General features: G+C 40.3%; 1 protein-coding gene across 1 annotated transcript in view; it reads right to left on the bottom strand.

Moving 5' to 3' along the window:
• DNAH11 (dynein axonemal heavy chain 11) overlaps positions 1-25,475 on the bottom strand; it is a 335,383-nt gene that overhangs the window by 131,447 nt on the left and 178,461 nt on the right. The window contains 10 exon segments of the mRNA XM_061198505.1: positions 625-787; positions 4,631-4,824; positions 5,095-5,256; positions 6,764-7,003; positions 8,665-8,767; positions 9,564-9,729; positions 12,433-12,633; positions 16,446-16,623; positions 21,332-21,463; positions 24,230-24,380. Coding sequence (XP_061054488.1) covers positions 625-787; positions 4,631-4,824; positions 5,095-5,256; positions 6,764-7,003; positions 8,665-8,767; positions 9,564-9,729; positions 12,433-12,633; positions 16,446-16,623; positions 21,332-21,463; positions 24,230-24,380 — 1,690 coding nt within the window.

Genomic DNA, 25,475 nt, shown 5'->3' on the forward strand with positions numbered 1-25,475 from the left:
AAGTGAATGCAGTAACGCCACTGTCAAGCAACACAGTAAAAAGAAGTTTTTTGGCTCATTTCAACAGCTGTCTACTTCACTGGCTGGTGACTTACGTAGTTAGTTTTATTTAGTAATATTGAAAGCATGTGGTTTGTTTTTTTTTTGCTTTAAAATAGCACTTGCCACAAACTCTAAGTACTATTTTGTAAGTACTGTTGTAATTCAAAAGCAAAATTTTAAGAACACGTCAGAGCTTCTTGACTGTGTTCCCATCATATTTTATTTTCATAATCTGATCCAAAGTGGAAGAAATCTCTTCGTGCTTGTAAAAAAAAGTATTTTTTTTTCCCCCCTCCATCGTATGGGGCTATGAATACTGCTGATTATCAAGTATGGTCAATGAGAAAGAAAAAACATGTTTGTGTAAGCAAGTATTTAATAAAATATTTTCTGAGCCAGTTCTACAGGCTTATAGGCTTATATACCTATAAATGTTGGTAGCAATTTGCTATTACTAATCTGACCGTGAAGGAGAAACAGCCAACTAAATCCTCTAAAGAGCTTTCCCCCCTCTCCATGGATGACGGGAGCACTTATATCCTGGGGCAGAAGGGGCGCGGGGATGCCCATCACTGTACTTACCCGAAGTTCTTGGATTCCAAAGCCTTCGGTCAGAGTGATCTGGAAGACCTCGAGGCTGCAAACGTGGGCTGCCAGGCGGGACAGGCTCTGCTTGCCACTGCCCCCCACTCCAATCAAGAGCGCGTAACCCCGAGGAGTCCGCAGGATCCGGCTGATGCGACACCTGGGGAGAGAAAGCGCGCCCCCTGCAGATGATATCCAACGAGCCCCGGGGCCATGTCTGTTTCATTTTTCACATATTTAGATACTAAATTCTGATTTTCATTTCAGACTTTCAGTCCCTGTTCCTCTGTTTTCCCATTAAACAAAGATGATGCCCGAGTCTGCCCCCGCATCGCTTGCCTAACAAACCGTCCTGGCTAATGACATCTGGACCCTCACTGCTGTATTACTCTCCACCAGAAGAGAACAGAAAATGAAGACAAGGCCTTTCATCAAAGCATCACATTTTCCTGATAAGCAAGAAAGATCCCAACCTCACATCAGCATCCACGTACAAGGACATCAAAGGGGGAATATTTTTGGGCCAGAAACCTTTGCTGTAGAATTACTGTGGAAAGAATGGATTTGTTCAAACCGACAAACACCTCACATGTGACTTACTCCATGCATTTTAAACACCTGCCTTTTTATATGATTCTTAACGTCCTTTGCACTAAAGCTTTCCCTGTGCCTCGAGCTGTCTAAAACATTTACTGAAACTGTTAGAATCCCAGAGTTAAATTTCCGGCAAGGTCAACTAATCCCTTGCTCTATATTACTGAAGAGATTCTGAATGCTTAAACTTTTGATATTATTGCTATGTCTTACAGCTAGGAATAAGTTGGCTTTAACATGATCAAAATATGCATTTGGTTGAAGAAATTTGCCATAATTATGTCATAAATATTAAGAAAAGTAACAAAATATAAGCATATGGAAACCCAAATGCAAAAAACAAACAAACAAAAAACCAAAAAACCACACTGTTGTATTTGCTCAGTTGCTTTCCTGAATGAATTTAAACTTCAAGCCCTGAATGATCCACATAGATTTTTTTTTTTTTTTAAAGAGCGCTTTTTGAAAAAATGAAGTTGGGGTCACTTATACAAGAACCAACACATGTGAGCATTTCCTGAAAACCTTCAAAAGCTGAAAAGACAGGTTATTTTTCCAAGCTCAGCCATCTCATTACATTTTACTTTACAGGACCACACAACAAAACCACCTTGGGAAAGCTGCGAGGCTACTCTGACACGAGTGACACCCCAAGTTACAAAGCAGGGTTGTCATTTCATTTTAATGTGTGCTTTGACGTCTGCACCTCACCAGAGTCTCTCAGTGGCAAAAGTCCCTTTCTACAACATTCAGAGACACTCTCTGAAATCATCTCTGATGCTGAGTAAATCAGCTTCTAGCTCATAATCCCTGATCAAAGTAATGGCTTTCCCTTTAGGTCACCGAGAACTCTGTGTTGAAGGATTACAGGGGAAGACTCTTCAGCGCCAATGGGACATCTCTTCCACCCGAGCCACGACAGACGGTCAGCGTATACTAACCCAACCAGAAACAGTGTTACTAATAACTCACTTATCACCACGGTCAGAGATTCTAACTGAAGCTTCCTCTGTCTGTGTAATCAGACGATTGCAACTGCCAAGGGATCGATAAAACAATCAACACCTCACATGCTTATAATAACTGATGATGGGGAGGCCTCCCAAGTTTTTCTTAGGCACTTGGGCTCAACATTTTAAGGGGGAACTCTTCTGAAAATTGAATTCTCCACATTTTTTGGGTCTGTTTGAGTCGCCTTCCTCACATACTTCCTTCTTTCTTGATTTATTTCATTATTTTAATCTTTGCCCAAATATCACTTGTTAGAAAAGCCAGTGTTATTCGTTGAATGGCCTCCCCCCAAATTCATATATTGAAGTCCTAACCTCCAGTACCTGAGGATATAAGCTTATTTGGAAATAGGGTGATTGAAGAAGAAACTAGTTAGGATGAGGTCATAGGGGAGTAGGGTGAACACCTTATCCAGTACGACTGGTGTCCTTATAAAAAGGAGAAATTTGGATACAAACACACACAAAGGGAAAATGCCACGTGAAGATTGGAGTTAGGCTGTCACAAGCCAAGGAACTACCAGAAGCAAGGAAAGAATTCTGGAACAGATCCTGCCCAGCACCTTCAGAAGGATCACAGCCCTTCCAGCCCTTCAGACTTCTTGCCTCCAGAACTGTTGAGACAATAAATATCTGTTTTTCTAAACTGCCCAGTTTGTAGTGTTGTGTTAGAGCAGCTCTAGGAGACCAGTACAGCCACTGAGAAATGATGGTGACTGGGAGAACAGGACTGGAAGGAAAGATGCAATCGACTTCCCATATGGCAGCAGCAACGGCAAGCTGTTTAGACTATTCAACAAATCCTGTCATTCCCGCGCTAAAATCTGACCCAAAGTTTCTCACTGCAGTTAGAATGAAATAAACACCCCTTCCTCTGGTTAAAAGGAAACACGCTGTACACGTGAGGCCCACCTCCCCATCTTGTCATATACTGCTCTCCCCACTTCTCCAGGATGCTGCCACAATGACCCTCTTTCTGCTTTTGAACGTTCAGTCTTGAGGCCACATGAAATCTGCCCATACCTAGAATGTTCTTCCTCCAGATCTTTCCAGGCCTAGCTCCTGAGTATCATTTTGATCTCACCTTAAATGTCACCTCCTCACAAAGATATCTAGTCCCTCTTTGGGAATCCACATGTTTGTTTCTCAGAGTCAATCGATTTTATTCCTCAGCAGGACATACCACTTTCTGCCATTTTTCTCACTTGCTTATTTGTTCGTATCCTTATAAATGTCCCATCACATCACTAAAACATAAGCTCGATTAGAGAAAGAACTGGACTGTCTTTGCTGCTGTCTCCCCAGTACCTCAGGCAATGTCTGACAGCAGGGGTGCCACAGACGGTTGCATAATCTGTGCACTGCACAAGATGCCCAGGCTAGGAGGTAAGAGCCTTGTCAGCCATGCTCTACACCAGGAGAGGGGCCTTTTTCTAATTTTCTGCCCAGAAAACATGGCCCTCCCTTTTTTTTTCTAATACGCACATAAGTACTGAATAGGCTGGCAATGTTCCTCTTTAGCACTAAGTAGGCACTCAATAAACATTCTTAACCAAGGAAAATCAGTTTGAGTCCATCCTGTCTCTGCCACTTACGAACTTTAAGACTTTGAACAAGTCACTTACCTTCCTCTTTCTTAATATTCTTACCTAACAGAGGTACAGTAAAAGAAAATGAAATTATGGCTCTGATGGCACTTCAAAAAGTAGTGTACCTATTTAAGACATTATTAAGATTGTGACATAATTTATAGAGACACTTAATATATTTTTTTAAAGGATCCATGACACCTAAACCTATTATTTATTTATTCATTTATATAAAACTTATCTACTATTATACAAAGAATTACATTTGATATTCTTGTATTTGCTGAATGTAAGCAATAAAAGCTCTTAGTGACCTTCTCTGAATCAGGCCCACACATTCATAGTTATATAAACTAAGAAGATTTGAATGACTTTTTGCAGAAGATAATTTTCTCATCTAACTCAGATTATCAATTACTTTTCTTTAGTGTAGAAGTCAATTTCCTTCCTACATATGTACATTCTTGAGGTCTTCTACAAGTTGCCTCTTGCTTATGACATGGTAAGTGGCTGCATTTACTGGTGTGTGACATATTTATGTCATTTAAGAGGGTTGTGGCTTACCTTTTTTATTCTTCTTGTGTTGTCAATCAAGTTTTTATTTTCTTTTTTTTTCTTTTTTGAGGTAACATTGGTTTTTAACATTATATAAGTTTCGTGGAAACACTTAGTTTTATACTGTATGGCAAACAAGAAGTAAGAACTGATAGCTTCAAGTATTCAATAGATCACACTGAACAACAACAACAACAATTGTGGACACCCAGCCATTTTTACTTTGTGGAAAAGCATCACAGCCAGTCAACTCACACATGTTGCATGGCGTCTTCAAATAAAACAAGGTGCATGGCGGCATTGAGTTCGTTGTAGTTATCTAAGGCTTCTGTCAGAAATGTCCTCAGCACTTCCCAGTCCCTCACCGGCAGGTAACACGGGTCTTTGCTGCCATTAGCAAAATGGCAGTAGATGAGGGGCTGTTGAAGCAGCACATAGCTGTCTACACCCTGCAGGAGGAGGAAGAGAAAGACACGGTCATGTCAATCTCCAGAAATGATTCATCTGGAGGCAGAGTGGCCTATGCAGGGAAAAGCTTGCAAATCAAACCATGAGTAGCTGGGTATGATGCTCCCCAGTACAGACCAGCTGCATCCTGGGATCACAGCTGTTTCAGCCAGGTAAGCGTATGCACAATTCATTCACATCCTTATCCCATTTCTGCCCCAATGCCAATTTGTGCCAGAGCAAATAGTGACCTCTGGCATTCATTTACTTACTTCAAAATATTTACTAGCAGTTTCCAGCATGTTTTTATGAAACAAATTACGATCCTTTGTGCCTATCAGTTTGTCTCCATAAACACGAGAAGATTCATGAAGCCACAGGCGTATTAAATCATTTGGATCCTTTAAACACTCAGGAGAAGCAAATAAAATCCCCTACAAGGCAAGAGTGATAAATATTAAAACTTCAGAAGGTGGTGACATTCCAAGATAATATTTTCTTTTAACGTTTTCTTTAACTGTGTGCTGAATTTAGCAATACACTGAGTTACAAGAAGTATTATAAATAGTAGTACATACATATGAGTAGTTGTACTCTCTGCTAAGCAACATTTAAAAAATTAACTGTCATTTATACCCATTTTTAGGAATGCAGCTAAGACTGTACTTCAAGAGTCAGCCTAGGAACTAAATACCAGATTTTAGAACTTGTACCTGCTGTCTTCAGTGAATTAAGTTTCCAAGACCAGAGTACAAACAGCAAACATGAAAGTCACAGGATGATAATACTTTTTACTCTAAAATCCTGTGATATCATTTACTCTAACCCGTTCATTTCACAGATGAAACATATGAGACCCAAAGTCCACTGCCTGAATTCACCCTTCATGGGTAGTCAAAGCATTTTTATTCCCCCCTTCCCTCAACATCTTGGATTCATACAGACCCAGTCCTCATGGAGAGAGTCACTATGCTCTGGGCTTATGGGACAACACCAAGGGCGTCATAGAGACTTAGCTGCAAAAGGCTAAACAACTGGTTGATATCAGGTGCAGCTGAAAGACTGGGTATGAACTGTGAGGAGACAGGCCTCCCACCCCATGGTCTCCCTTCCCTCCTAAGATCAAAAATCTGCTTTTAAACACCACTTTATTGAGTACAGCCTTCCAGGCAGGTGCTAGAAATATCGAGATGAAAAGGAATGGCCCACGTTCTGAGGAAACTTTTGCCTAATGCGGTGTGAGTTTTGAAGCAGTTGTGGAGTGATTTAGAAAGGAGGGTTATAAAAGTATAAAGAAACAAAAATCACCAAATATAAAGAAGTCTCAGGAAGTTTTCATAATTAACCAGTTTACTACTTCTGTCACAAAAGAACTTTGAGCCATAAATAACTCTTCAACTGCTTTTACTCTACCAAGTAGGCCACGTAAGTTGGATATCTTCAGAATTCCAAAGTTTTGAATTCCTTCTTTGGAACTTCCTTTCTAAATCATATACATACACACTGTCCTTTTACCAGATAAGCAAGTTAAGTGTCAATGCCAAACCAAAATAATCTAGGAATTTAAGAAATTATAATTTCCCTTGATGCATGTTTAAAAACTGTATCACATACATATTAAAAAATGACAAGTTATCCCTCCTACTTGCACAGAAAGAAACACTCAAATATTTACATGGAATGAAATAGGGAACTAAGATTTCTACCTTAACTTCTGTTGCTAAGTCTCTAGCAACCTAAGAGGACTCACTACTCTCACTGACAAAATGGGACTAATAAACCTGCCATACTAACTTCATACAGAAGTTTATGGTGGAAAATGAAAGAATACATGCTCAAGTACGTAGCATAGTTTTCGACTAAGTTCTATGAATGAACGCCATTAATATTACTATAATCAGTGTTCCACTCAAGACACATAACACAGAGCCACTGAGGTACCTGGAAGACGTTTGACAGGTCTCTCAGATTAAAGAGGTAGTGGAATTTAATGGCTGTGGGTAAAAAGGTGTGTGTCATCGTCTGATGGAATGCGATTGTTGCCTGTATCAAAGTGGGGCCACTCCTGAGAACTGACAGACCAAATGCTTGCTGCTGGAAATGGAAATTCAGGATTTGGCTGTAGATGGTGTTTAGTGCATCCATGGACGGAAAGTTGAATGCAAACACTGTGAAATGTCTCTGAAAAGAAAAACAAATATAAGAGTTGCATAAAATAGAAAATGTAATGGTACCAGTAGATTACAAAAAAAGGGGGGGACCTTATTTTTTCAACTCTTCCTGTATCTATGCCCATTGCCATGTAACTTGGTAGTGCCTTCCACTCTGACTCTCAGACTTCCCATAAGACTTGATCAAGGCAACAGAAGGAGGTAGAAGTAACAGGGTACCAGTCACTGTCAGATGCTTGTGTGTTTCCACTTGCTGTCTTAAGGCTCTACCTCTGCAATGAATTCTACATGCCTGCCAAAGGATGAGAGACACATGACACAGAGCCACGTTGTCCCAATCACAATCACTCTAGCCAAAGCCACCCTGAGTAGCTGACAGTTAACTCCCCAACATGTGAACAAGTCCAGCCAAGATCAGCAGAGTCACCCAGCTGAGCTTCAAGTGACCGCTCATAAACTAGTAAACAACACTGACTGCTGTACGCTGTTGTTGTATGTACGGTGGTGGTGGTGATGATTATTTAAAAGCTTACATGCACTCAGAAAACCTGAATGTAAATATTTACTGTAGCTTTACTCATAATTGCCAAAATGTGGAAACAACCAAGGCATCCTTAAATAAGTAAATGGATAAACAAACTATGGTACATCCAGACAATGAGTATTATTCAGTGATAAAAAGAAATGAGCTATCAAGACATGAAAAGACATGATGGAACCTTAAATGCATATTTAGGCTAAGTAAAAGAAGCCAGTCTGACAGGCATAGAGAATGGACTTGAGGACACGGGGAGGGGGAAGGGTAAGCTGGGACGAAGTGAGAGTAGCACTGACATATATGCACTACCGGATGTAAAACAGATAGCTAGTGGGAAACAGCTGCATAGCACAGGGAGATCAGCTCGGTGCTTTGTGACCACCTAGAGGGGTGGGATTGGGAGGGTTGGAGGGAGACGCAAGAAGGAAGAGATATGGGGATATATGTATACGTATGGCTGATTCACTTTGTTATACAGCAGAAACTAACACACCATTGTAAAGCAATTATACTCCAATAAAGATGTTAAATTAAAAAAAAAAAAAAAGAAAGAAGCCAGTCTGAAGAGGCTACATACTATATGATTCTAACTATACAACCCTCTGGAAAAGGCAACACTATAGAGACAGGAAAAGCATCAATGGTTGCCAGGGATTCGGTGGTGAGGGGGTTGGGGGGGAGGGCTGAACAGGTGGAGTACAGGAGATTTTTAGGGCAGTGAAACTACTCTATGTGATACTTTAATGACGGATACCTGTAATTATACGTTTGCCAAAACCCACAGAATGTGTAACACAAAAAATGAACCCTAATGTAAACTTGAGACTTCAGTTAATAATAACTTGTCAATATTGGCTCATCAGTTGTTAACAGATGCAGCACACTAATGCAAGGTGTTTATAAATGAGTCACGGGGAGTATATGGGAACTCTCTGTCCTTTCAGCTCATTTTTCTGTAAACCTAAAACTGCCCTAAAAAGTCTATTAATTAAAATAAGCTTCCATGCTTCACCAAATGTCCAGTAGAACCATACATCCTAATCTTTACCCAAAAGCACTAAGAATCAAGATCTACAACGTGTGAGTATGACATTCAGGGGCTCTTTGGAGGAGAGCAGTATTCAACACCCTACCTGTAGTCTCGGATTGATAGTGAAACTGCCCACCATCGGATTCATGCAGGCAACATACTGACAGCTGTGGATTTCCTTAAGCATCACTTTCTGTCTATCATACCTGCAAGATAGAAAACAGAACCTTAAGTCCCAAAGCTCAAAATGACAACAAAACCCACCAACCCATAAAGGACTTCACGAATTGTTTCTTTCGATCTTTATAATCGCTCTGTGACATTGAGCTTGTTAGCCTACCCGAGAGACATAAAAACTAAAGCTCAGAAAACTGAAGACTACACGGCTCCTTTGATGCCAGAATCAACATATGGAGCCGAATCAATAGGTACTATTACCGCTTATTGATTCTCATGTGAGTCTGGTTAGAAACACCCACAGCAAGACTGGGGGATTGCAGACTGCAATGCCCAGATATTACCAGATAGTTACATCCCACAGAAAATGCCAAGCTTCTCCTAAATAATTGAGTGTGAGTTAATGCATTAAGGAGCTTCACGCTTAAACTAGACAGTTTACGTTTCTAAGACACTTTTCAATCCACTTCTTCCAAAGATTCAAGGCAAACCTATTCCATTTAAGATGAGCAACAGGGGATGCAAAGTGAAGCCCAAAAAGTATCAGAGAAAATGCTCCTCAGAAGAGGAAGAAACTGGGGTAATTCCATTTTTTTAAAAAACATCTTTATTGGAGTATAATTGTTTTACAATGGTGTGTTAGTTTCTGCTTTATAACAAAGTGAATCAGCTATACATATACATATATTCCCATATCTCCTCCCTCTTCTCTTGCATCTCCCTCCTACCCTCCCTATCCCACCCAGCTAATTCCATTTTTAAATGTTTATCCATAGTCATAATAAGTAGATTTTGGTAGAAAATACAATACAGAGAATCGCTTACCAGTGACCATAATCAATATGCTGTCGAATCAGAGTGTGGGGCTGAACAGTGCCATATAAGTCCACTGCAGGCATATTCATGTCGTCAATAAAATAAACCAATTTTTTATTTCCTCCTGGACCATAGTTACGACCAGCTTTTTTCTCTAGAGGTTTCTCAAGAATTCCTGAAACCAATGTATAATTCTGTCCACCAAATAAAATGTAACCTGCTGTTTATATATAATAAAATATAAATATATTTATATATAAATATAAAATAGAACCTTAGTCCTTTTTTCTTGTTCTTCCTCATCCTCTCCCCATTTCACCCACTCTGTGGCTTCAAGTACCATCTCTCTGCAGGTGAATCCCAGAAACATGTCTCTGTTCACCACCTTCTATGTCACACTCTCCTCGAGCTCACCTTGACTCTCCTTTCCTAGAGAGTCAATATCTGCAGCGTGATGTCACACTGGCCATCACATCTGAGACCACACCATTGCTGACCTTTGCACCTTCCTTCCCTGTACCTACTGTAAAACACGAACCACTGCCGGTCCACCCAGAACCTGGTGAATCAGTCCTTCTTTATCAAAATAGAGTCTAGGGACAGCTCAAGAATTTCTCACACCTCTCTTCTTGGGCCACAGGGTGCAGAAGTACAAGAAGATACTGTATGTAGACGTTATCCTGCGTATACATCAAATCACATTTCTTCACATGCCTATCTGACTTTGTGTCGGTATGTTTAAGAGAAAATCATGAGTATAGAAAATCTTGAACAGTGTGGATCTGAGATGTAGCATCTAATTACTTGCCTATTCTCTAAATGGATTATAAATAGCTTGAGGACGAGGAACTATATCACGCTCATCTCTGTATTCCTGATGACAGCCACAACAAATAAGTAACTGTTAAATGAACAAAGGAATGAATGAATGAATGAATAAAGAAATAATCAATGAATAAATTAACAAACCCCTCTTCCAAGCAGCATATCTGCATTTCCAAATGCTTGCTGGACATCAGTTCCTGTTAGCCATTGGCACCTGGACGTTTGGCCAACACCAAATATGCCTGTTCCCAAACTCAATTTAACAAGCCTCTTCCCCACTCACAACCCATCTCTTCTTTTTAGCCTTCTGTGCTCCTGTTTATAGGATTAACATCTCCCAGTCAGCCAGATGCAAAGCCTGAATTTAGTCTTTCCCTCCTGGTCCCTGATCGGCCCAACCACAGCCTGTACATGTCTCTTCCTTTTCGCCTTTCCCTCTACAACTCTAGAGCAGGGCACCATTTCATTTGGCTAGCACACTGCTCAAGGGGACTGGTCTCCCCACCACAGACTTCTCCTCCCAAAGCAGAGCTTGCATCTTGTCAGTTCCTTGCTCCCCATCAATGGCTCACCATTTCCTACCATATGAAATATGTTCTCTTCCACTTGCATCTCAGCTCTCTCTACAGTCACAGTGACCAACCATCCCAGGTTGCCTGGGACGATCCCAGTTTTAGCACCACAAGTCCCATATCTTCCCAGTCTTTGGCAAAGTAGACAATTGGTCACTCCATCTATAATATAACTCCAACCTGCCACTCCAGCCTTTGCCCTATCTTCTGCCTGACCACTCTGCTTCAGTCAACTTAGAGATTCAATTAATTGAATGTGTCCCACAATTTCCTCTCTTTCATGTCTTTGCTTAAGCTGATTCTTCTATCCTAAGTCCCCTTTTTGCCTGCATACCACCCCATCTCAAAGGTCTGAAACCCTTTCTTTAGAGTACACTAGCTCTTTCTATTCCTCATGCTAATAGGCAATGTCTAAATCTATTCATGCCTGTATCCCTTCCAAGAATTAGCAAGCTGAACTTTGTTCAACTACTGAATTGCAGCCCTAGTCTTCCATTTACAAGCGATAAAGTGATCCTTTCTTCTGTGTCTGCAAATGAAAAACATGTATTGTACACAGTGTCTGGAGAGAAAGTAGATAAATCATACATATTTGCTAAAGAAATGAATGAAAAACTTCTGAGTCAGCTTTTTAACTGTTCCAGTCACAACGATGAAGAAGGCAAACTTGATTAAGAAAGAGATTACAGAAAAATCATTCTTGGCTGAGTTGATGTCCGTGATAAGAAAATATGTTATTAATCTTTACTGATAGAACTGAGAAAACAGCAACAACACACACAACAAGAAAACACCTTCAGGGTAACAGGTTTCCTACAGTAGTGGACAGAAGGGAGTTCGGCTGCCCCCAAACAGCACAGCCCCATTGCTGTGCTGGCCAGAGTGACAGAGTTACCACTATCAGCTCTTTATATCGATATCAGTGCTTCTCTACTTCTCACATCTACTTCATGTGCCCTTCCAAACTCAGAATGCCCAAAATCTATGTGGTTCCTTTGATTACGCTGACACATGTATTCAACAGTTAAAAATTATTCTCATAGCTCTTCTAAGATTTAACTAACAACCTGTGGCCTGTCATTTCATCAATACAATTTGAATGAATTTCCCCCTAAATCATAATCCCTTACTTGAAAAGGTAACCAGTGCACTCTTCCTGGAGTATATTCTTTTGTTGCTAGGGCTCTGTGAAATTGATTAAAGCTAACCAAACGGTTTAGAGGCAAAGCAATGAACACTGTTGATGTAAATTCTTGCTGTTCTATAGAGTAGTAACCCAAATAAAGCCAGGAGTGATATGGAAAGCCAAAAATCACAATATTTAAACAAAGTATATTTAGCCAGAATGGTGATAAGTAAAAATGCATCCTAAGCAAAATGTCTAAAGCCTAGAAAAAGTAATCATTTCTTTGGGCTGCATGTTCTGGCCTTGACAGTTTCTGATCTCTTGTTTCTGAAGTATAAACAGGAGGAACACTTACTCTGCAGAGCTGCCGATGTTGTGTAGTAGTTGAAAGGCACATGGGACACTATATAAGCCTCGGAGAGACCTGATAGTATGTCACCTACAAAGACTGTTTTTCCCACTCCAGCGTTTCCTACCAGCATCAGCGGCTGTCCTTTCTCAAGCAGCAACTCTATGAAATATTGAAGACGAGTTGTCTCTGATGTGTGAACCAGAACTCTCTGGGGGGAAAAATAGAATGAGAGAAAGATCAGAGAGAGAGGCATTCCAAAATTTTGTAGCTGAACCAACATAGTCATTTTAGAATTGAGACCAAATGAATTCTTAGTTCTAAACAGCCAGTAGGAGAGATCCCACTTAATTTCTTGTTTTGAATGATCAGTTCAGACATCACAGCTTGAGAAGAGCAGTTGGGTAGTGCCATCAAAGTGCCACAGCAGAAGCAACTGATTTATTTTTTCCAATTAAGAGCTAGCAGCCAAGGCTCCCTATCACGGAATACCTACACTCTGCCTAACCTTGTGTTACACATACAAGGGAATGCAGTAAATGCTTAAGAAACTGTCCACCACTCTTTAGGAGATGATAAAGCATGTGAAAAGCCAAGCCACATATAAACAAAAATTGGTAGCAATTCCTGGGCCCAGTAAGATTAATGATTAATGTGCAAAACGATTAGGCACAATCCACGCTAAAGGTGTTCAGTGCAAGGAGAGACCAGCTTGGAGGAAACAGGCATTAAGTGAAATATTCACAAATCCAAAGCACTGTTGAAACTTATTGTGCATTGTTTTGCTAAAAATTCTCATAACAATGTTTCTGTTTTGAAAATTGGCTATTTATTTAGATGCTACATTGTTTCACAAAAAATTAGAGGTGGCTTACCAGAATATAATAAAACGAAGAATACAAATAAATAAAAGCCAGACTCAGGGAACAGAGACTAATATATAAGATGAGGAAAAGGGGAAGCAGACATAGACACGCAGGAAAGAGAAGCCTGCACGGTGGTTAAAGAGAATTGAATATGTCTTACATTTCTTGGTGGCCAAATTAAAAAGGGGATTAAAAAAACTACTTGCAGGATTTATATTGCTCATAAGAAAAACACATAAACTCTGTAATAAGGTTCTTCCCTACATGGTTAGCATATACTGACCGAGTATTTTATAGATCATTCAAGATCATCTTCATGATGATGAGCATTTACTCTAGGACTTCACTTGAATTCAGTGATACTCTCAGGACCTGTTGAAAGGCACAGACTATTCTGTGCTACATTGAACAGTCCTGGATGACTTTTTAAAATGAGACTTGAGTTCTATAACAGTTTTTTCCTTTCTTGCTGCTAGTTGTCATCATTTGCTGTTTAATTTGGCTATTGATATTGGCTCTTTTGTCCACACATTAATACCAATACTTAACACCTACTGAGAGCTGAGTATGTGACAGGTACTGTGCTGAGCCCTTTGCATGCATTACATCACATGATACTCATAACAAACCTATGAGGAGAGTTTTGTTATCATTTCCATTTCAGAGATGATGAAGTTAAAGCTTAGAGAACATTCATAACTTGGCCAAACCCATAGGTGGTAGTACTTAGATTCAAACTCAAATCTGTCTGGAGCCTGCGCCCTGTCTTACCTACCACACAGAACGCTCTGCTGAGCACGGACTGTATACACATTTCCTGATGTCTTGGTACCTCTACTTCTCCATATGTAAAAAGGCTAGTAACAGTTCACGCCTTAGAAAATTGTCATAAGGATTAAATTAGTTAATCTACGGAAATAAGGCACATAGAAAAGGTCCTGACATATTATAATGTCATATTAGTATTTGCTACTATTATTGGCTCAATATGGTTCTCCTCTAACATGTTAAGAGGCTTTTAATCAAATAACCACATTTGGTGCAGTTGTGTATAAAGTAAGACTATGAAGCCCTGATAGGTTCTCTGTTGAATAAAATGCATCACTGATAAGGTGCACCAACCTGGTAATACCACTTTTTTGGTCATGTGTGTGTGTGTGTGTGTTTCTCTTGGTTAACTACAAATCCTCAGCTTTCAACCAGCTAGATAATACTGTTAGGTAGCTGAAGTCTAGACAGTCTTGAGCTGAAACAGAGATGTCAAAATCTATAAAGCAGACGGAGCAGACCTTGTTGGTTGCCTCCCAGAATCCATTTGTCCACTTCGTCCCTCCTGCCAGAGCCCCACTTTGTTCAAGTCTCTGCCCCTCCTCCACACAGCCTGACACCTGCCATGGTGTGATGATCGTCAAAGCTTAACCTCATTACCCTGGCCTGAGACTGGGTTAGAGGTGGCATGTGACCCCTGGTGAATTGAATACAGGGGGCAGTCTGCTCTGGGGCTTCTGAAAAAAGTTTCTTCAGCCTTAATAAAAAATATGAGAAAGTCTTCTTTCCCCCTAACTTGTTTCCTTCCAACTCCTGGGACCACTAGAGTCACCTTGAGATCAGGAGGGATACCAGTCTTCAAGTGAGGCCAGTGTTAAGGCGAGAAGATCTGAATCCTTGGTGATATCACCAAGTCATAAGGCCTTCCTACCTCTGAATTTCTGGTTTGTAAAATGATAAGTTTCCTCCTGGTTAAGTGGTTATAGGGTGAAATGCGTCCTCCCAAAATTCATATGTTGGAGCCCTAACCCCAGTGTCACAGAATATGACTGTATTTGGAGATAAGGCCTTTAAAGAGGTGATTAAGTTTAAATGAGGCCGATAGAGTGGGACCTAATCCAATCTGACTGGTGTTCTTGTAGGAAGAGGAAATTTGGACACACTTCAAGACGGTGTCCAGGGATGTGTGTATACAGAGGAAGGACCATGTGAGGACACAGCGAGAGGTGGCTGTCTACAAGCCAAGGACAGAGGTCTCAGGAGAAACCAAATCCACTAACACTTCAAACTTGGACTTTTAGCCTCTAAGACTATGAGAAAAATTAATTGCTGATGTTTAAACCGCTCAGTCTCTGGTAGTTTGTCATGGTATCCCTAGCACACTAATACAAGCAGAGTAGGCCCCTAATTCAAAATGACTGGTAAAAGGGAAATGTGAATACAAAGAATACACACGGGGAAAATGCCATCATGTGAAGATTTGAGGAATGTTGCCACAATGCAAGGAACACCAAGATTTCCAGCAAACCACCCAAAGCTAGGAGAGATTTTCCCTTACAGCCCTCAGAAGGAACCAATCCTGCTAACACCTTTATTTTCAACTTCGAGCCTCTAAAACTGTGAGACAATAAATTTCTGTTGTTGAAGCCACCTAGTTTGTGGTACTTGGTTACTGTAGCTCCAAGAAACTCACACTGGATTTTCTTTTATTTCACACTATCTGCCTCCTAATTAGTGTAGAAATCACCTATATGTATTTCATATGGCACTACTTGAAATAATGAGCTCCAAAGTCAATCAAAACGACATGATTCTGAGAAAGAAATATAATGAAAAGCAAAACAGATTGAGGCAGAATTAGAAGATGGTTAAAGAATAACTTGATATATAAAAATGTAGGACAATTTATAAACAGTTAAAAAATGATAAAGATTCATTTAGATTTGTGAGCTGCCATGTGAATTTGAAAATATGAGTAAGAAGATCAAACATTCATTTTATGGCTTGAGGAGTAAAGGAAAGAAGTTATATGTGAAAAGTGCTGTTTAAGAAATTCACACTAAGGTCAGAAATAAGACTCACTCAACTAATAGAAACGTGCTTCCGATTTTTATAAAATCACACAATTTCTAGGAAAATCTAAAGAAAGCTGTTACCACAGAATTAAATTGAAATAAAAAACAAAAAGAAGTTGTAGAAATATAGAAACCATCCCACTAATCATTCCTAGAACTTGAGATTCTTCTCTCCAAGGAAATACGTTATATGCTGACCATACCAACAGTAATTTATTGATCAGGGAGGAAAAAAAAAGACTGCTCAAAAACAAACAAACAAGGCTCAAACCAGCACCATGTGGCTTGAAGGGCACTGTGTTCCCCACACCTACCTGCAGAGGTGCCTCTGGATCCATAGTAAATTGGGGGATTTTATCAGCCCAAGGCAAGAATTTCTTAGTTTTGTGGTCCAGATAATAATCAAAAATTGTTCCCTGGGATGGAAACTTCACTGCTTTCATCTCTTTATGCCACCACTGACTGAATTCAGCTTGACAACCAGAAAGCTAAGGAGAGCAAGAGAAATTCTTATTGCAGACTTAAAAGTAATTTTGAGCACATAGAAAGCCCCTGCAAAAAAAAAAATCTGGCTGATCACACAGTGTTTGCAGTGTACAGACTCATAATTACAAATGGGATTGAGTAACTGACCCAAGAAAAAATAAATAACTAGAAGGAAGCTATAATGAGTGACAATACCATCAAGGCAGAAAGCTGTAATTGCCACATGTCCATCAGGTACAAATTTTCTGGAGTAATTATTAACTTAAAGAACACGGTAATCTTAGGTGAACCTTAGATGACTCTGAGGTTATTCAATTCAATAATGGGCTATCATGCAAATCACCATGCTATAAGACAGTGGTTAGCAAAGGGTGGTACTGATTTCTACCAATATCTCCATGAACTGAGGGTAAAATGAGGAAAGTAAGAACAAAGGAATACTTTAAAAAATTAGTAACATTACTGATTTAAACACTGTTCTTTGAGCTTATAGCCTTCCTGGAACTTTTGGCGTTAAAATAGCCTCTCCTTTATAAAGCTATGGTGATAATAAATGGTCATTTAAAAATAAATGCCCTTATTTAGAAAAGCAGACAGTTGGTAACCCTATTTTATTCCTCCAAATCATTAGTGAACTGTTGTTGGTCTTTGAATTTGGAAATCTGAGAAGCTCTGTCATGAGGCAAAGAACTTGGACTTGGTTTTCTAGCGCAGCACAACTGAGTGGTCTAGCTGAAAACTCCACAAATTCCTGCCCTAGAAGAGAATCTTCCAGAGAAGATGACAGTGTAGGAAACAGGTTCTCCTTGCTAGAAGGTGCTTGTTTTTATATGACGACAGGTACAAGCCCTTTGCTGCTAGATTAGGGTTTGGAAAATGGACGAGGGGAAATTCCAACTGTGCACTAGCAACTAACAACCCCTTCTGTATCTACAGGATGACCTGGCCTAGACTCTTACATCCACAGGATGAGCTGGCAAAGTGAGTTTTGGTGAACTCTAAAAACACTGTGCATGGTCCATTGCATTCAGCAATCTCACTTATCTAAGACTTCAACTCCCATTTTTCTCCAGAAGAATTCTTAAATTCTTAAACTTGCTTTTACTTTGGTGTCCTTATGTCCATGGACTACAGCCCACTTTTCGTACGACGCTATCTCACACACACAAATAGAGACAGACAGGATGGCTGGAGGATAGGAGAGTGTGGTCGGGGCTGAGAGGGGTGATCAGCCTTAGCAGGGAGAACTGATTCCATCACTTTCCAAACAAGCCGAGCTCATATTCCTACCCACCACCACTCATATGGCAATGAGTTTAGGTTCATTTCAGTTATGTTCAGATTGGTGTCGTGAGATTATTTTTATCACCCTACAGAAGTTGGTCTGAAATCAAGTTCATTCAGAAGGCATTCCTTATCTGGCACCATTCTCTGTAGGCAGGATACATACGACTTCTACTTTACATCAAAATTTGCTTCACCTAACCGCTACATCAGCAAAGTGGTTTTGATGACAAATTTTGAATCATTCATTCATTCAGTGAAATGCATTTTGTTCTATAGTGGGGAAGAAAACAAACAGGGTTTCTGCCCTCATAGAGTTTATGGGAAAGAGAAAGGGGGAGCCATGAGGAAGCACGGTGCGAGCAGAGGTGAAGCCAATAAAAAGACAAATAAATAAACAGGCGCCTTGAAAGTTGACGTTGCTGGAAGTGAGAGAAATGGGTGAATTTATTTTAACTGGATGTTCAGGGAAGCCATCTCTGAGAACAGGCACATATTAGAGAGAAGACCATTCCAGGAAGCAGGAAGAAGTCAGCATGTGCAAATATCCTGTGTTCCAGAAACTGGCCAGTGCAGCTGGAGGGGAGGGAGGGGAGCGAGCACCAGAGGAAGAAGTAGGGAGAGATAGGCACGGCCAGACCCAGAGGCCGTGTAAAGAGTATTAAATTTTAAAGTTTTATCTTAAAAGCAATGAAAGTGTTGTAAATTCAGTAATGTATCATATAATCCAATTTACATTAAAAAAAAATCACTCTGGCTGCTGAGTGAATAATGGATTATGGGGCAAGTATGGAAGCGGAAAGACCAGTGAGGAGGTTACTTCAGAAGCCAAGTGAGAAATGATAACGGCTGTTTATAGGAGGCTCAGGGAGAGTTGATGGGGGACCAGTTGTGGAAGGTGTTTGCAGCAGCCTGGGTTAAGAACACAGGTCCTGAGTCAGTCTGCTGCAGCTTGAACTTGCCTCAGACATTAGTTAGCCATGTCCCCAAGCAGGCTAACTTCTCTAAGTTTCAGTTCCTTTTTGGTAAAAGAAGAAGAATAGTTGTACCTATATAGACAGGTTTTATTTTTTTGAAGATTCAGCGAGCTAGCCTATTAAGAGCCCTGAGCACGTTCCCTGACATACAGTAGGCACCCAAATTTGTTGAATAAATGGCTATCCTAAGACTCTTTCTTGGGTCTGCTTCATTCATGTTTCCAACTTCATAGCCTCTCTTTAGAATGCTTCACAGTTAAAGTCTTTTTGAAAATTTAAAGATGATAATGATGATGTCAACTATTCATTGGGGAAAGAGTGTCTGGGAGAGGAAGGGGACCATGCGATGCCCAGCTTCTGGCTTGAATAACTGGCTGGAAGGCTGCCAGGTTGGGAAACTGCAAAGATGAAAAGAGGATCAGCTGGGAGGAAGGTGAGCTGTTATGATCAGGAGTAGAAAGATCTCAGCTGTCAACCTCCTACTCGTGTGATTTTACCTGGTTGTCTGCCCTGGAAAAGGAAAAGCCTTCTGGAGAACGCTGGAAAAAAGACAAAAACCATGAGCTTTTGGGGGAGAGGGGGAGGGGGGGAGAGTCTGCATGTGGTCTCCATGAAGGAGAAATCCACACATGTAAATTTTGCCTTTGAGAAAAACCATGTGAAGTCACCCAATATTCTCACTCAGGCAACAGAGGCTATATTCTTTAGAAAGCACTTGGAGATTACCGAAGGAAATGTGGCTTCTGAGAAGGGTCAGAATAAGATATAGAATGCCAAATGAATGGCAGATTTATTTATAGATATAAGTTATGGTTACCTAGTGACAAGAAGAGGAACTGGCCCACAGGTTATAGCAACCATGGATTTCAGAACCTACAGTGAGTAAACCAACAAATTTGGGTCATTCTTGGCTGTGATGCCTTCCAATTTAAACTCCCTGTTTATATCTAGAAACATTTAGGGAAGCCTGGAAGACATATGCTATCTATTTTTAATTCAAAGATACTCATAGAAGCACTACGACCATGAGAGATCCTGGGGTACCATGGATGGCTTTTGGAGAGAGAGATACATGAGTGGGAATCCTGATGTCATCATTTCCCATCAGTCAAGTGACTTTGCCTCTCTGAGCTTTACTTTATCTGCACAGTGAGGATACCTTGAAGAGTTAGTGTAAAGATTACATAAGAAAATCTATACAGAGAGGTGCATGGGAGAGATTAGATGTGTAAATTTCTAAAGGTGAAAAACTCCCACTTTGTACTTTGGCAAGTCTAAGCAGTTTGTGTGTGGTACATGTCATGTGTGTGGGTGTGAGCGCACGTGTGTGTGTGTGTGTGTGTGTGTGTTTGTGTGTGTGCACGTCTATGCAAATTCGTGTCTCAAGTGTTTGCCCAAATGAACTCAGAAGCCACAAACGGACTATACTAGCAATGCTGTGTAGGAATGATAGCTTCACTTTAGGCTGAAGGAAAGAACAATGGAAAGGAACCAGCCTGAGGTTGACTATGCTTCACAACAATTACCCTAGGAATCATGTGTGAGACTACTTAGAGGCTAAGAGGACTAGAGACCTGGAAACCAATTTGAATGTTATTATGTGCTATGGATTGAATTGTCTCCCCACCAAAATTCATATGCTGAAGGCTTAATCCCCAATGTGATGGTATTTGGAGATGGGGCCTTTGGGAGGTGATTATGTTTAGATCAGTGCCTTTACAAGAAGAGACATAAGAAAACTTTGTATCTTTCTCTCTCTCTGCCATGTGAGGACACAGAAAAAGGCATCTGTTTGCAAGGCATGAAGAGGGTCCTCGCCAGAACCCAACTGTGCTGGCACCCTGACCTTGGACTTGCAGCCTCCAGAACTGAGAGAAAGTAAATTTCTGTTGTTTAAGCCACCCAGGGTATGATACTTTGTTATGGCAGCCCAAGCCAAAACAATGTGGTAGCCCACAACAATCTAAAGATGATGCACTCCTGAATTAAGGCTGTAGGGATAGAGAAGAGGGGACAGATGTGACAGCTATTTTCTAACTGAAAGGATCTGATGACCATGGGATGTAGAAATAAGATGATGTCTCCCAGATTTTTAACTAGAGCAACTGGGAGAAATGCATCACTGAGGAAAAGACAAAAGAGGAAGAGCAAATATGGGGGTGGGGCAGATGAAGCACCCTGTCTCAGGCACACTGAAACACTGCTGGTATTGACATGGAACCTTGAATTCAGAAGACAGACCTGATGGAAGGCTATGGATTTGACCTTATCAGCCAAAGACAGCACCACGAGCCTGAATGAGCTTGCTGACAATGTACAGGCTTAGGAGAGAATAGGGCAAGTAGGATAGATTTATGATAATATACATTTTAAAAAACCCCATAGGGATCACATAGAATAATATTTCCCCCCAAATAAAACTGGTTCTATAAACTGTTTCTACACATACCTGATCTTGAAGTAGAATGCCTCCAAATGCCCAGATACAAGCAAAGACAAAATAGACCTCATAAACTTCCTTCGGGCTGTCAGAAGGTACATTTTCAGGAGTCAACAAACATTCCAAAAGAGTGCAAATAGTCTAAAGAAAAAGAAAAAGCCATTCTTTCAGGGCAACTTTTCTCTTTTTTTTAAACAGTGAAGTAAGTTCACAGGGCTTATTAACAAATCCACTGTACCCTTAAGAGATTCTGTGATTTTTCCCAGTTCTGTGACTTGCTACCCCGTGAGACACAAAAATGATGGCCTTGGGTTTCTGAGTCAGCGGTGGACATCCTTGGCCACTTTCAACCAAACTAATCTTCTAGGTAACAACAAACTGTTAAAAAAAACCCTATTATCATAAATCCTCCAATTAATAATCACTGTAATAAAGAGAAATACATAAAACCAAAAAGAAAAAAATAATGGGGATATAGCTGTGCTGTCTTTTTTATAAATAGGGAGTCATACTGCATACTACACATAGTGGGTATATTCTACAGTCCACTTTCTCACTTAAAAACAAACTAAAGGCATTTTCCCTTTCCCACAAGCGTTGCCCTACAATATCACTGGGAACGAAGGCACTAGATGGAAAGGCTATGTAACCATTTCCCTCGGTTGGACATTTAGATAACCCACTTTCCCTTAGTACTTTGGCAGCTGTTTCCCCCACCTGTTGTCATAAATTTAGAAAGTCGGATTGACAGCCTTAGCCTGTGGCATTTTTTAGACAGGACGCTAAATTTAACCCTGGAAGAAATGCTGTTCAGGAACTTGCTCTTCACCTCCAGGTGGAACGGCTCTACTGATCTGAAACACACTCCGCGTCCAGGGCAATCAGGTCAGTAAGGAGGGAACATGGCTGCTGCAAACACCTTTCTCATGTGAAATCATAACCATAATGAACATGTTTTAGAGCTAGTTCTCTAAAGCAGCGGTCCCCAACTTTTTGGCACCAGGGACCGGTTTCGTGGAAGACAATTTTTCCATGGACGGCGGGGGCGGGGGGGGGGTGGTTCAGGAGGTAATGTGAGCAATGTGGGGGAGCAACGGGGAGCGAGAGGCAGATGAAGCTTCCTCGCTGGCCCGCCGCTCACCTCCTGCTGTGTGGCCCGGTTCCTAACAGGCCATGGGACCAGTACTGGTCCGAGGCCCGGGGGGTGGGGACCCCTGCTCTAAAGCACAAAAATGGTTGTCATGAGTTAGTACTGTCATAGACCCTCAAAACTCATGATACCCTTCCCCCAGTTTTTGGAAGCAGCAGTAGATTTTTATCACTATCATACACACAGCTACGGAAGCTATAACAAAGCATGTCGTGTGTGTGCCTCTCCTTCCCAACCATGAGAGGTGGGGAAAATCCATGGTAACATGGAAAATGGGTCCTGGGCATAATTTGGAAATGTTTTCAAAATTTAAATAGTTGAGCGCCTGTTATATTTTTCAGTCTCTCTTGATTTCCATTATTTTATATTGTGCCATGATTGCCAATTTAAAATAATCTTCTAATTGAATAAAACTCAAATTTTGTCCTTATAAGCAATCACTGCAAAGAGACGACTTTATACAACAGCAGCCAAAAAAGGAGTTAAGGATAAAATGCCATTTCTGAGTACTACAAAAGGAGGAAGTGAGAGCAAAAATCGTATTAATTCCTACTGACTTATTTTCACACTACTCTTGAATGAAAAAGTTCGCACCACAGAGAAACACAAATACACAAGTCAAGTTGAGAAGGAACTCGATACTTGCTTTTTTGCAAGTATTACACCAGAGGACGTCTAATTAGGCTAACCACAAAATTAATTCATTATGAATAAATTCAGACCTGCTTTCAGAAATAAATTATACCTCAGATAATTACTGTTGAAGACTATCGTTTTCTTAATTGGTGTGTGAATTATCCGAAAACCTGAACTTTCACTTCTTATTATGCTTGTGACTATTTCTAATTTAGCTTCAAACAAATTCTGTACCATAGTAACTTCACGGTAACAAAGTACTTCAAAACCAATTTTGCTCCTAAAGAGACACAAATAAAGGTTTCTAACTGTAAACGTTCTGTGAAGTTTTCGACTTGTAAAGGCTGGGGAGAGTTATTCTTCACGCTGAGATTAAGATCACAACCTTCATTTTTGTGTGCCGTGAATTATTTTCATTTGCTGCCATGACAATGTATCATATATACTCTTCACTCTAACCAGCTGTCTCACAATGAGGATCAGAAAAAAAAAATCTATTCCTGAAATACTATGAAGTAGACTGACCTGACTTGCGGACTATTTTTCGGAGGGGGAGAAAAGAAAGGGAAGAGAGAGTGGGAGGCCTGGCAGGGTGGTGCCTGACGAGGTGGCATTCAGAAGCTTTCTCTTACTCACCGGCCAACATCTTTAATTGCGTGAATTTTTTGTATTCAAAAACACACTGAGCACCTTCTCTGGGCCAGTTACTTAGGAAACAGAAAAATAAATGAGGCTGTTACTATCCTGTTCTTCTTATTCCACGCAAATATACTTGGGAAGAACGCAATGATTCAATAATGTATTTGGCACCTACTATGTGCTTGGCATTATGGAAATCTCTGGAGATATAAAAATGGTAAAAGGTGGCTTCAGTCCTCTGGTTCAGAGTCTTGTGAAAGAAACAGACCACAAACCCAAATGGTCATAGCATGTGATAGACGTATAACAGAGAGTTGCAAAAATCACTGGGGAACACGGGGGCTCGGGTGGGGGAGGGTTGGAGCAACCTAACCATTCCAGAAACCATTCGCATCTTTTTGAACAAGCAAGAACTTCTATTTTGATCAAGCCACACTACCACATCAGGACTAGAGTGTGCAACGGTGTGACCCAGGACAAACCTGCACCAGGCTGCTCTCTGGAATTGAAGTGATGGTTTTAAAGCTTGTTCTCAGCTTATCCAAGCACACAGGAACGTATTTATCAAAAAGAATCGTTAAATTGGCCTTTTCTGACTGATGACGCCTTCTGTCTATCCAACTGGCCACATACCTGAAAAAGAACACAGAAAAGCTTTTATGGAGCACGGGGCTTGAAAAGCAAAATTCCACCAACTCAAAAGCTTCCCCCTTCAACACAGCTTGGTCCAACACTTCAGGGACACGTTGAGTGGGTTCATTCTATTTTTCAAATGGCAAATATTTTAAAATGACCCTTTAAAAACTTGTTTTAATGGCCATTTTTACCTTAATGAAAAGAATGTAAAAGAAACTCCTAATAGCACTTAGAAACCCAACATAATAGACGATAAGTAGGCCATTACTGAGCATTTATAAGGAAGTACAGTTTGTCATTTCCTAGAGAACTGAAACTATTTTCAGAGGGTAGGTTTTATTTATGAAAAGAGCTTGGGATTTTTCTTGATGAAAACTGGCATCAATTACTTAGTAATGAGAAATCAGTTTCAAATAAAAAGGTGAAAATTCCACAGGGGCTATTTCCAAGTCCCTCTTTGTTCACTGGACTGAATGTAACTCTAACCTGATAGCTGATAATGTGGTTCCAGTAAGTGGCTCTAAAATGGTATCTCACACTTGGGTACATATGTGTGAATCTGAAGCTTATAAAATGTTACCAATTTTGATACATTCATATCTCTAACATATTAATAAAACACTACTTATCAATAAAATGAAACATGACTTAGTAGCACCCACAGTAGTCTCTGGAAAGAAACTGTATGATATGACATGAAAAACAACTGCTCAAAGAGTTCTCATCAAATAGGAAGCAGTGATCACAAATACATATAGCTGCCACCAGAGAAGCAGTGCGACCAGACCCATGACAGCTACACCTTGCTTTAAGCAAATCAGATTTCATATTTTTAATATCAGAAGAAATTAAGGCGAGATGATTATCTTAGAAGAGGCTCCCTTTGATATTCACAAGCCTTCAAAATAGGGTTTTATTAAATATTCAACTACCTATATACACTACTGCTAGATTTATAAAATATCTACTATCAAAACTTTTTCAGGTCCAAGAGGAATGATTTTCAGCTGAAGTCCAGTCACATGATGGTAACTGAGAGACCACTTCTGGTGCTCCATGAGTTGCATCCAGTGGGCGCCATGCAACAATGGA

The sequence above is a fragment of the Eubalaena glacialis genome, chromosome 8 (assembly GCF_028564815.1).
Source record: "Eubalaena glacialis isolate mEubGla1 chromosome 8, mEubGla1.1.hap2.+ XY, whole genome shotgun sequence".
Taxonomy (NCBI): domain Eukaryota; kingdom Metazoa; phylum Chordata; class Mammalia; order Artiodactyla; family Balaenidae; genus Eubalaena; species Eubalaena glacialis.